General features: G+C 37.1%; 2 protein-coding genes across 4 annotated transcripts; both read left to right on the top strand.

Annotated features, from left to right (window-relative positions):
- Window positions 1-29: 29 nt before the first annotated feature.
- Window positions 30-4,263, top strand: LOC110713531 (protein FAR1-RELATED SEQUENCE 8-like). 3 transcript variants are annotated; one of them, XR_002509973.1, is made up of 3 exons: window positions 30-292; window positions 613-3,788; window positions 3,869-4,263. XR_002509973.1 is itself a non-coding variant. In XM_021891979.1 (3 exons), exon 2 carries the CDS (start codon window positions 1,094-1,096, stop codon window positions 1,985-1,987), a length of 894 nt encoding a protein of 297 aa, XP_021747671.1. In that variant the 5' UTR covers window positions 30-292; window positions 613-1,093; the 3' UTR covers window positions 1,988-2,031; window positions 2,476-4,263. The 3 variants fall into 3 exon arrangements, 2 of the variants coding, with proteins under 2 accessions (XP_021747671.1, XP_021747670.1); XM_021891979.1 differs by having other exon boundaries at window positions 613-2,031; window positions 2,476-4,263; XM_021891978.1 differs by having other exon boundaries at window positions 613-4,263.
- Window positions 2,561-4,011, top strand: LOC110713532 (protein FAR1-RELATED SEQUENCE 6-like). Its single transcript, XM_021891980.1, has 4 exons — window positions 2,561-2,830; window positions 2,958-3,455; window positions 3,552-3,788; window positions 3,874-4,011. The coding sequence occupies exons 1-4, from the start codon at window positions 2,561-2,563 to the stop codon at window positions 4,009-4,011; spliced, it is 1,143 nt and encodes a 380-aa protein (XP_021747672.1).
- Window positions 4,264-12,407: the final 8,144 nt, after the last annotated feature.

The raw sequence follows: 12,407 nt of genomic DNA on the forward strand, positions 1-12,407 counted from the left end.
TTCGCTGAATTCTTTTATTATTTTATTGAATTGTGGTGTGTTGGCACTTAACTGTGTCCTCAGTCAATGGTTAACTTTAATTTTGGACCCCGTTTTGACTTTCATTTTTCCAATTTCATCTTCTGCCAAAAACCGTAATTTCTGTTATTTCTCTTCAGCTGTAGTTCTTCAATCTCCAGCAAAATTCGAGGGAGGGTGGCTGAGGCGAAATTCAAAGATGGAGCTTCAATCCATAATGTTGTAGCGTCGCCGGTACGGAGAGGTTTTTGGAGCGCCGTTGCTGCAGTTACAGGTATAATTTATTGGTAGATTTCATAAACCCTAGCTGATATAAGCCCTTACAGTCCTAATAATCGGTTGATTAGATGTGGGGGCATTTTGTCATTGTTGAGGATATGGGAGTTGGGGTAATGATTTGGTGTTAATGGGCGAGGATTTTGTGTATATGATGGTTGACTGATTCTTCATGTGATATTTTGTGTTTGATAATTTGTGTATATGATATTCATGTGGATATTTCATGTGATATTCATGGGGATTTATGTTGTATTTTGTGTGGTGGTTTAAATTTGGAGTGATTTATGTGATATTTGTATTGAAATTGGATTGCAGTTTTGTTGTTAAAGAAATGTCTGATCATGTTGAGAAAGCCTTCATGTTTGATCATGTTGAGAAAGCCATAATGTCTGATCATGTTGAGAAAGCCATAATGTCTGTTCCTGTTGAGGACAAAGGCAAAGGCATAATGTGTGATCCATTTGAGAGTCATCCTCTGTTTTTGAGGGGGGGCAAGTCATATCTTATGGTGGTGTTGCTGGTGATGAACCCCCCTATATGGAATGTATGCAACTGACTGTACCAAACTCTGCTGAGAAGAGACTAGCTGCCTTGTCTCCAGTTAAAACCATTGAGACTGTGGAGACCATTGTGTCAACCAACCAGGTGAGCATGTACTCCTATGTTGAGTCTCCTAAGTTAGGAATGGTATTTAAATCCTTTGAAGATGTAGAAACCTACTACAAGGAATATGCATAGCAGAAAGGCTTTGGAGTAACTAGAGTTTCTTCTGCATTTTTCGAAGAATAAAAAGGAGATGAGAGGTGCCACATGGAAGTGTGAGTGTTGGGGCCCACCTGATATGAGGGCAAGGAGGGAGGCCAAGAAAAGGGCCAAGGCAATGGAGATGTGTGGCACTGGTGGTGTGGTTAACGGTGAAATTGAAGAAGATATACTGCAGCGTGCCAAAAGGACATCTAAGAAATGTGAATGTGGTGCCATGTTATATGCGGGGATTGATAATTATGGGCTGTGGGTTATAAGGAAGGTGAAAACCGAACACGATAACCATACCCCCAAACCAAGTGATGCTAAGTTGGTGAAGGAATATCGAATGAAGAAGTATACCTCCAATGTAAGGAGGCAACTAATGAATTTCTATGATGAAGGTGTTCCTGTAAGGCAAGCACATGGCTGTATAGCTACTGAGACTGGGGAGGATAACCTTCCTAGTGTAAAAGACCTACAACATGAAATTTACAAGGAGAAGCGGTTGAAAATGGAAGGTGGTGACGCAACTGCAATGATGGCCTACTTTGATAAGATGCAAGCGGATAATCAGAATTTTTATCATGCACACAGATTAGATGGTGAAGGCCGGTTGAAGGACGTAATGTGGGTTGACGCTCGTAGTAGGGTTGATTATGAAGAATTTGGCGATGTGGTTTGCTTTGATGCCACTTATATAACAAACAAGTATGAGCTACCGTTTGCCAACTTCGTAGGCGTTAATCACCATGGCCAATCGATATTATTGGGATGTGCCCTCGTTTCACACGAGGATTCAGACACATTTGCTTGGGTTTTTAGGAAATGGCTATCATGCATGGGTGACAAACAACCGGGTGCAATTTTGACAGATCAAGCAGCAGCTATGCGGAAGCCTCTGGCAGAAGTTATGCCTAATGCATGCCATCGGTGGTACATTTGACACATAATGAGGAAAATCCCAGACAAGTTGGGGAATTGTGAACAGTAAGTATACATTCTGACTTAGTTTTATATTTTTGTGCTATTTCATTCTAATTTATGGGTGAAAACAGTTGGTGTAGCATATCTCTGAATTCTTGTGATTTGCTTGCATCATAGAAATCATACCACCCCCTCCCCCCCCCCCCTCTCCAACCCCTCTATTGTTGTTTTGTATTGTTTTATATCAGTGAAGTCTTGGGAGGGATGGATTTTTTTTATTTAAGTAATTGTGTTATATGCTGGTAGTAAGTATTACTGAGTTGATTATCTTCTTTTGTTAATGGTGTGTTATATTTAAATTAATGAAACATGTCCACATGCTGGTAATGAGTAGCCCTGTTGCAAGGCAGAACATATATGTACTGTGTTATATTTAAAATGCCCTGCACGCATTTTGGGCATCTTGTTCTAAGTATTTGCATAATTCCATGTTTGCACATGATTTAGCTATGTAGATTTTAAGAGTCCACTGAAGACCCTCATATATGAAAGCTTCACCGTTGGTGAATTTGAGCGTAGATGGGGAGAATTAATGACCACCTATAAGCTAGAGGAGAATGATTGGTTATCTGATTTGTATGATGAAAGGCATATGTGGGTCCCAGCTTTTATGAAAGAACACTTTTGGGCGGGTATGAAGACAACGCAAAGGGTCGAAAGCATAAATAGTTTCTTCGACGGGTTTGTTAATCGGAAAACAAGGCTGTATGAATTTCCGGAGAAGTACACAAGGGCCATGGCTAGGCGTGTGAAAGCTGAGAATGAGGCAGATGCTAGGTGTGGGAAATATCGTAGACGTCTTGTAAGTGGACCTTATCGAAGAAGAGAATGCAGAGAAGAATCAAAAGGATAGAACTACCTACTCATTATTCGGAGGTCAATCTGTTGAGAAATTCTTCCATGAGATTTACACTGATACAAAGTTCCAGGAGATTCAAATTGAGTGTTGTCGACTCATGCATTGCTCCGGGAGGGAAGAGCGTGATTTGGGAGGGAACATTATTCAATATCTACTTGAAGACAGGGTTTGGATCATTCCCGAAGGCGAGAGTGAAGAGGTGATCACTGATAGGAGGAGATTCTATTCTGTACTCTTTAATACAGTTACAAAGGAGGTCTCTTGTGATTGTAGGAAGTTTGAAACATTCGGGATTCTATGTAGGCATGTCATCCGAGTCTATGATAAAAATTTGGTGTTTGATATTCCACCCAAATATGTTCTCCGGCGCTGGCGAAAAGACGTAAGTAGGAAACATACTCGGGTGAAGGTGGCTTACCACGATCCCACTGAGAATGTGGCTGTTCAGACTTACAATAACTTGATGGCAGAGTTCCTGTCCATTTGTGACCTTGCTTCTTCTGTTCAGGACAAGGCTACAGTCGATCTAGTTGCGCAATCTATGCAAAAACTTCCTTTGGAAGTTCAGGCTAGCAGAGATAAGTTTCTTGCAAGTCAGCCATGTCTTTCCCCCATGCCAAGGAATCTGTTACAATCCTCAGAAATTGGGTCAAACATCCCTTAGGCAATTGACACCCATGGGTCAGTTTCTAAGCCTGAGGTGGAAGAAGGGAACACCAGTTTACAAACAGCAGTGAAGGATCCTATATCCAGGAAGAAGCCTCGAGGGAGACCTAAGGGATCAAGGCATAAATCTCTTGCAGAGACGGGATACAAGAAAAACAGTGTGAAAAAAGGAAAAAACATTGCTGGAACTCAGATGGACCCTGCTGTCCAGCAACCAACTGCAGTCAAGCTACCAGTAAGTGAACCGACCGCAGTCTTAAATATATGTCCAACCAAGTGTTGTTTCTTAAATAATTTCATTTTTATTGTTGCAAGCTAAGAGGAAAAGGACACAAGTCCTCCAACAACAGAACACCATTGAGAACTATTACGATTTTGTTGAAGACGATGCTGTGGGTGGTGATGACATTCTTATGAGAAATGGTCTGGGATGGTCTGGTCCCTCTGACACCTTTTAATACACACGTTGTTGTATGTCTCACTTGAGGGTCTGGGAAAAGGTGTGAAGTGTATTGTATTTTGAATTAATAACAATTTAGTTGTACAACCCTTGAGGTATGTAGGCAGTATGTTGTGACCTTGGTTATGTCTGGGTTGTTGTTGGTACTCTTACTACTGCTGTCATTAATTCCATTAGAACCCTTGATCTAATTTGCAAGTGATGACAGTGTTAAGAATTAGTTAATTAATGTGTTGCCATTCATTTTAAATATGAGATTCATGCTTTTTTTTATCAGTTTGTAAAGGTTTACTATCAGAAACAAGTTCCTTCAGGTGAATCCTAGCAATAACATAGTGGTTTATTCTTTGAGAAAATACTCTGCTGGTGTTGCTACACTTGCTTTGGGGATCACATAGAGAGCCAGTGGAGACGGAATAAAGATTTACCTGACGGTACGTTCCACAATCTAATTAATTGGGTGTCATTATGGTAGTTGTGCGTTTGTTTGTTTAATTTGTGCAGCTGGGTACTAGGTAGAGGTTGGTTTGACTTAATTTTTTTAGATATTTCTCTTAATTGGTTGTAATTTAGGTTTGCAAGTCTAACAATAAAAGTTTAGCAACTTGTTTATGGTAGCTGGTCTTCTGAGACTTTCCTTGTCGTGAAAAGGTAGTGCTCGTAGTAGAAAGGAAATTTTCGTGAAAAGTTACACAACAATAGCCCTTCATTCTTTCTGTGAAATTGTTACGAATGTCAGACAAACATGAAGATGTGCTCGTAGTAGTCGAGCTTAGATTAATATTACTTTTTGTGTGAAATTATGAGAGAATAGGATTGCTTAACTTAACAAAATTAGAGATTGGCCTATTATTTTGGGACAATCTAAATAATAAAGGTGGCTTATTATTCAGAAACAGGTTGAGTATAAATAATTTTCTTAGTGGATTAAATGTGTAATGACCTTCCAAATTGTCTAAACGGTGTAAAAGTTGTTTTGCACTAATTTGTATTTTTATGTGGCTGAAATACTGGAACTATGAATTTCTATTGGTGGTCGATTCTGTCAACAGGGGCAGCTGCTAAAGCCTCTTTTAATTAACTACATTGAACAATGTTTGTGTATAATTCCATATTCGCATGTGGCCATTAGATCCTCCTGGTCCTTTCTTACTGGATACTCAAAACAGAACATATTTTAGGCCTAAATGCTTATTTTAAATTCGTACTTAGGCATACTGCAAGTAACGTGAATCTTTACTCTAAGCATACTGCAAGTACCTTGTGCTCTTCGCCAATTTTAAAAGTATAAGGTTTCAGTTACTAATTAGCATTTCATTTTTTTTTAATAGTATTTTTTACAAAAAATTCTATCATATTGAGATTTGTTTTTAAGAAATTGAGTTAGAATATCGCAATCATCACCTTGACTTTTTACTTTTGAACATCTCCCCCATATCAATCATGCACATTAATGCTTAATATATTTATATATTTACAAAGCACCGCCTACATCTTAATATGCACTCTGACTTGCAGGGAGGTGCCTTTGATGACTTGCTTTCACCTAGCATATGTGTAATGTTGTACTGATTTGGTTTATAGGATTGTTTGTATATAGGTTGGGCCTGTTTGTTTTGTTGGGCCTTAATGTTTTCCCTTCATAATTGCCCATATACAGGTTAGGTGTTTGTCCAATTCTATTCTATGCATATAGGTTGGGCCTGTATGTTTTGTTGGGCCTGATTGTTTTCCCTTCCAACTTGGCTAACTACTGGTTTGTTCTTTGTCCAACACTAAGTTATGTGTGGTTTGTTCTTTGTCCAACTATATGTTGTGTGTGGTAGTAGGTTTGTTCTATGTCCAACTCTTAGTTATGTATGATAGCTATTGTACATTCTAATGTACAAGTCTTAGTTATGTATGTGTGCTACCACATTGATATTAGTTCAAATAAGGAGTTATCCCTAGAGAATTCAAGGCTTCCGCAATAACAAACCATAATTCAAGACAACAAACGATGGAGTCCATAAAAAGTGCAATTACCATAAAAAGTCATGATACTCAAGGACAACAAAAGACATCGACTTAATAGGAGTTCATAGACAGGCAACATAGGACAACAAAAGTCACAAAAGACATGGACTCAGTAGTTCAGAGACAGTCAACAAAGGACAACAAAAGTCTTGGTTGTGCGACCACTAAAAGCAAGTTCATTAGCTACGCTAACGACTGCTTAACTATATTACAAACAAAAGAAGTGGCCGCATCTAAAGATAATAGCAAAAGACATAAAACAGTGCATATTAAATAACATCGAAGGCCTTAATTCCTGTTGCCAATCACAATCCAAATCTGCTGACACATTAACGGTGCTCGTCCCCAAACGGAGCCACAACAACTTTGTCACCATTCAGAATTCCCGCTTCCCTTATGGTGTTTAGGGTGCACAGCACGTTATCGTCGTGGTAGAAGACTAAGTCAGTCGGATCAACATGTGTCTTATCTCCCCAGATGTGGAAGAGGCGGCAAAGTGGTGTGTCTAACTTGCCCTGAACACGAAACTTGAGCTTCCTCCGGTGTCCGGTGTTCTTAAGGTAGAACCTCTTGATCCTAGTGTTTATATTGACCACTCCCTCCTGCCAAACAATTTTAAAGTTGTGTTACCGAAGTGTGACACGTTTCTTACTGACAATTGAAGCTACACCTTCAAATAAGCAAATTTACTTGTTACCTTACTCTTATATAATCAATTTAAGCTACACATTGCTCATATTGCAAATTAACTTATTAATCCAACACCAAATGACATATACACTAACAGTTTCACCACTTCCATTCCATATAATCAATTTACACACACTCATACATACATAATTATAAAATCAAAGATACAATAAGACGTTGTGCCTAAGTAGATTCAAATGAGCATTTATACAGATTGATTAAAGTGTTTGATTATAATGGGGAAAATACACACACAATGCTAAGTAGATTGAAATGCATGTATGGAGATTGATTAGAGAGTTTGCATTACCATGGACTGTACCATGTATGGACTTTAATCAATTAATCTATTCCTTCTAGTCTACTACCACATAAAGTTTGCAAACATAGAAAGTATAAAATATTATTCACAGGAACCTAAGTCACAATCCAAGGAGAGTATTAAGGGCAATAAAATCACATGAAATCTTTAATTACATAAAAGTCAACAACATGAAAAAATTACTAAGCTTAAGGGATAAACAGATACCAGCCCTTGAACGTAGAGCACACTTCCAGTTGCAACACCCATTGGCTCCGGATATGCGGTGCGTGGGATGTAGGTGGAGCCATTGTACACTTTGATCTTTTCTGGCTTAACGTCGATGAGAGACGCGTAGTTCTCATATATGGCCTCAAATGTCTCATCACTACGAATGGTGTACATCACACCAGCGTCTCCAACCGTGTAGCCCCTTAGGATAATAGAGTACACCACACCGATTCCATTCTCAGCAGGCTTAGCTTCATTGAGGTCGACCTCTATGTTATCGTCATCATTCCCCTAAACAGTCTGACTTGGTTGAATATTTGGTGTACCACCCATGACTTCCTCTTCAGTAGGAACATCTTGATCAACAGGCGGGAGATCATTTTGTTCCAGCTTCGCCGCTCCAGTTAACTTAAAATGAGGAAGTAAGCTTGTTTCCCGGCGGCTCATGGCATCTCTAGGACAAGGTGGTGCTACCACGGGTAGCGAAGATGGAGCTACCATCATGTCAAGAGCACTTGGTATTGCTGCCATAGCCTGAGTCTGTATCCCGCGGGAAGTTCCAACTCTTGCCACCGACGAAACATTATATGGCATCATAGGTGGCTGTTCAAGACGAATTGGTGGGTACTTGTAGCAGGCAAGTAGCTCAGCAATCAGCTCTCTTCGTTTCTTTTGTTTGGAAATCTCTTTTTTGGCTTTTGGTAGTTGAGGTATATCAGGTCGGCGACGACGCTTGTTGTCGTCCCCACCGCCCCCATTCCCTTGATCTTGGTTGAGGTGGTGATTGATTGTAGACATGGGTTTCTTTATGGCTAGATGGCTTTGTAAAGGAGAAAGTGTTACTGTTTCCTTTATATGAGGTGAATGACCCTTTATATAGTGACACGAAACCCCACCGCTACGTGGCACCGTTTTGTTTGTTGCTGGCTCTTGAACCCTAATTCGGAATTACACTTACCAAAAGGCAATACGAAATTACAATTGTAATGTTGTTGATTATTACATTTATGTATAAAATCCCACTTTATCTTCCCACAGTTAAGTAATGTAAATATGATGCTACTTAATTTGAATGTGGTTGGTGGAATAAATAATCGACAGTACAGTAGTCTACTTAATTTTAATGTGGTTAGTAAAACAGAAAAACGTATTCACAAAAGTTAGGTTCAAGCATATCAATATAAGCTATAATCCGAGATTCTTGTGTAAATTCCAAAAGTGTGATTAGTTATAAATTCTAATTACACAACTTGTTAATACGAAATGTTATTAAAGGGAAATGTGTACATAACGTATGCCAGTAAAATAACGAATCACAATTGAGGAATCACAAAACAAGTAACATTGTTATGTCTACTATTACTTAACCAATTATCATATTGTGCAGATATTTATGGAAAGATATTTATGGAAATACACATTAACGACATAAATAATAAAAAAAAAATTATATTTCATGACAATGCGAGGGTTAATTTGAGGATTATAATAGTACACATATTTACGCTTTGTTTACCATCTACAAAATTAGAAAATACCAAAAAATAGAAATTCAATAATAACATGTGTTTATACATTTGTCAATAGAATCGGGATATAATGTACCATTTTGCACATATGAGATTAAATAAATAGGTAAATTATAACGAATTTTGTACACTCCTCTGTTTGGAATGCCCTCCTATACTTAGAGATGTCAAAACCAAAACGATCCGATTTGATCTGACAAAACCAAGACGCAAACTCGATCTGTAACTAAACCAAAGTGAAGCCGAATCCGAACTTGACCCGATCTATCTCGGCAATGATTTGATCTGACCTGAACTCAACTCGAATCCGATTTCTCCCAACCTAACTCAAACCAAACTGATTTCACCCGACCCGAGCCATTATACTATACAATTACTAATTACTAATAAGTTATCTTTTACAAACACATAGCCCGCCGTCTTAATTTTAGTTAAACATATAAGTCATCGATAAAAACATAATTAATAATCATAAAATGTTCATTCTTATGATTAATTTTCCATTTACAACCAATTATCTGAAATGTATTAGGCTAGTTTTTTTTTTATCAAGTTTAACTAAAATGCTGAGAACTTAGTTTACGAAATAGGCAGTAGGCAGTAGGTTAATAATCTTAAAAAAAACGAAATAGGCAGTACGTTAATGTGTTTTCAACAGGACTGAGTTATTGATTTTTTGGTGCAACAACTGATTAAGCATGCCCCATAATTTAAGGATGACCATACATTGACGAAGTTCTTGATATTGAACATGACTTGGTAATAAAACAACATGTTGGTTCATTCTATTCTCTGTCGTGTAAACCAAATGAAATAACCTAGACGAATTTCAGAGTTTCGGATTTGATTGGATCATAAGACTTTTTCGATTCCCAGTGTTTAAAAAAAAAATAAAAAAAAAACAAAACCTAAGGCAAAAAAAAAAGTAATTACAAGAAAAAACATAACAGAAGGTGCGAGGGTATTGAAACCATTGGACAAATTGTATAAAATACAAAGAATTTAATTGCGTAATTACAGTAAAATAAAAAATATTTCCATCGGTATTTTAATTGATAAATTATAATAAATAAAAAATATCTAAGCAATTTTTTTTTAATTTTTCAAAACATTGGTTTAAAACATTGACAATTTTAATAGTCAATTTTTTATAGTGTGTATGTATTACAATTTTAATAGTCATATTAAAATAATAGAACCCTATTCTAATTATAATTTACACAAAATTGGTTTCTGCGTCAATGGATTGCAAACATTTTTAAATTTTATCTTAATTCTACAACCGTTATGGATACAAATTTTTTTTCAAAATTTAGCAAAGGGAGTCATTGCTTTTCCCTTCAATTTTAACATATTGCAAAGAATTCAAAACTTCATATCACTTAACAACAAATACTTGCCAATATCCTTTTGCCTCAATGGCTTTTCCCTTGAATTTTTCATGGCTTATCCCTTGAAATTTTTAACATTGGTTTAAAAAATCTAAGTCTCATTTTTTTTTACAGTATTAAAAAAAATGTGTATGTATTACACTGTTAATAGTCATATTAAAATAATAGAACCCTATTATAATTATAATTTACACAAAATTGGTTTATGCGTCACAACCGTTATGTATACAAATTTTTTTTACAAAATTTAGCTAAAGGAGTCATGGCTTTTCCCTTCAATTTTAACATATTGCAAAGAGAATCCAAAAATTCATATCACTTAACAACAAATACTTGCCAATATCCTTTTGCCTCAATGGCTTTTTCCTTACATTTTTCATGGCTTATCCCTTGAAATTTATAACATTGGTTTAAACAATCTAAGTCTCATTTTTTTTACAGTATTAAAAAAAAATAATGTGTATGTATTACTGTAGGCGTCACTCGAAGTGGGCCTACGTTAAAAGCATATGGTGAATATGCTTGACACTCTTAGGAAGTAGGAATTGACATATACGATTAGGGACAAGGAAAGTAGGGAGCCGCCAACAAGTTTTTAAGGAACTTGTAAACCGTTCACAGATCATAAAAAGGCAACCACGATAAAGGGACAACGAAGGCAACAATGATTGACCCGTGAAGGTTACACCCCATTCATAATCCATGAGATTACTAACTCCATATGGTTCAGAACCACGAAAGGAGGATCGAGGATGATGGTACGAAGTGAGTCATGGAGTCACATTCGCCCGTATTAGCCTGTACTCGATTCTTATAGTGAAAAGTGAGTTATGCGTTCTCAAAGGCATGCAAACAAAGATTCAATTTGCTCCAAACTATTATTATGCTAAATTGGTTGAATATTAATGCAACACATTATTCTAAAATATTTGTGATCACTTGAATTAAGCAACAAGATTAAAAAGGAACCTAAACCGGTTGTCCAAATTATCTTATTAGGCGTGATTTTCAATTACATATTCCCTTTAAAACATGCAATATAGTGATCATAATAATAAATAATAGAACAAACATTAATATTGGAAGCAATTTAACAATAATAGCGTTAGTCAAATCAAATAATAATAACAACCCTAATCATGATACTAGCAATATTAAAATAAAATAAGAGTAATTAAATTAATTAATTACTCACATTCTGCGCGTTCCTTTAAATTGCTACATCATGAATAAACTGTTAGTAACTTCAATAAAAATATAAAGTAAATGAAAATTAAATTAAATAAAAAGTAGAATTGATTTGGTCCAAACCCGTAGTTATTTGTACCTTTCACGCCTTAGTTATTTGGAGTGCTTAGGGGAATTATTATGGAAGAATAAGGAGGCTAGAAATTAGGTTAAAGAGGGAGAAGAGAATGATTTTTGGTGTAAGGTGAGAGAGAATGATTATTGGTGCCCCGAATTGCAGAAAGGGGGTCCTATTTATAGGGAAAATGAGCAGAGGGAACACGCGGAACCCTAAAAAGATAAAAACCCTAAAAAATAATACCGTGTCGTGGCAAAGAGCATCGTGACACGGTGACAGGCACCGTTAGACGGGGAAAGATCCCATGACACGGGGAAAAACTAAGTGACGCGGGAAATAATTAGGTTACGGGAAGTGAAAACGCGTTTAGGGATTACGCGGAGAAAACACGGAGTAATCCCGTGGCACGGGATGTGCACCGTGACATGGGAAGAAATGCCGTGACACGGCATTGTCCACCGTGGCATAGTGCAGTATGCCGTGTCACGGTGTAAAAAGTACGCGGAAATTACACGGAATATCCCCGTGTCACGGAATGGGCACCGTGACACGGGAAATTGCACCATGACACGGTGCAAAATCCCATGACACGGGAGAAAATTGTGAAGAATTACAAAAATGGGCACCGTGTCACGGGAATAAGCCCCGTGACACGTCAGCTTTTGCCGCGTCGCGACATTTTTGCTGCTGCGCGGTAATTTTAGTTTTTTACCCGTTTTTTAAAATAATCATAACTTTTGATCCTTAACTTGGAATAAGGCATATAATATATCATTGGAAATATTATCAAGTCTACTTTCCAACCCAATTGAAAATCAAGTCAAAATGATATGTATATTTTAAGATATGTCCGTTTTAGTGGAAGGGTGTCGGTTTTAGGCCGAGTTTAGTGTTTTGCTCATATCTTTTTCGTTATTGCTCGGAATTGGG

Source organism: Chenopodium quinoa, unplaced genomic scaffold (genome assembly GCF_001683475.1).
Source record: "Chenopodium quinoa cultivar QQ74 unplaced genomic scaffold, ASM168347v1, whole genome shotgun sequence".
Taxonomy (NCBI): Eukaryota; Viridiplantae; Streptophyta; class Magnoliopsida; order Caryophyllales; family Amaranthaceae; genus Chenopodium; species Chenopodium quinoa.

Bases quoted from the DNA above. Each gene is read 5' to 3' on its own strand.
- LOC110713532 (XM_021891980.1), top strand. From the start codon at position 2,561: ATGACCACCTATAAGCTAGAGGAGAATGATTGGTTATCTGATTTGTAT. The intron at 3,456-3,551 runs GCTAGCAGAGAT...AACATCCCTTAG, and splicing joins AACTTCCTTTGGAAGTTCAG to GCAATTGACACCCATGGGTC. The intron at 3,789-3,873 runs GTAAGTGAACCG...TTGCAAGCTAAG, and splicing joins CAACTGCAGTCAAGCTACCA to AGGAAAAGGACACAAGTCCT.
- LOC110713531 (XM_021891978.1), top strand. From the start codon at position 1,094: ATGAGAGGTGCCACATGGAAGTGTGAGTGTTGGGGCCCACCTGATATG.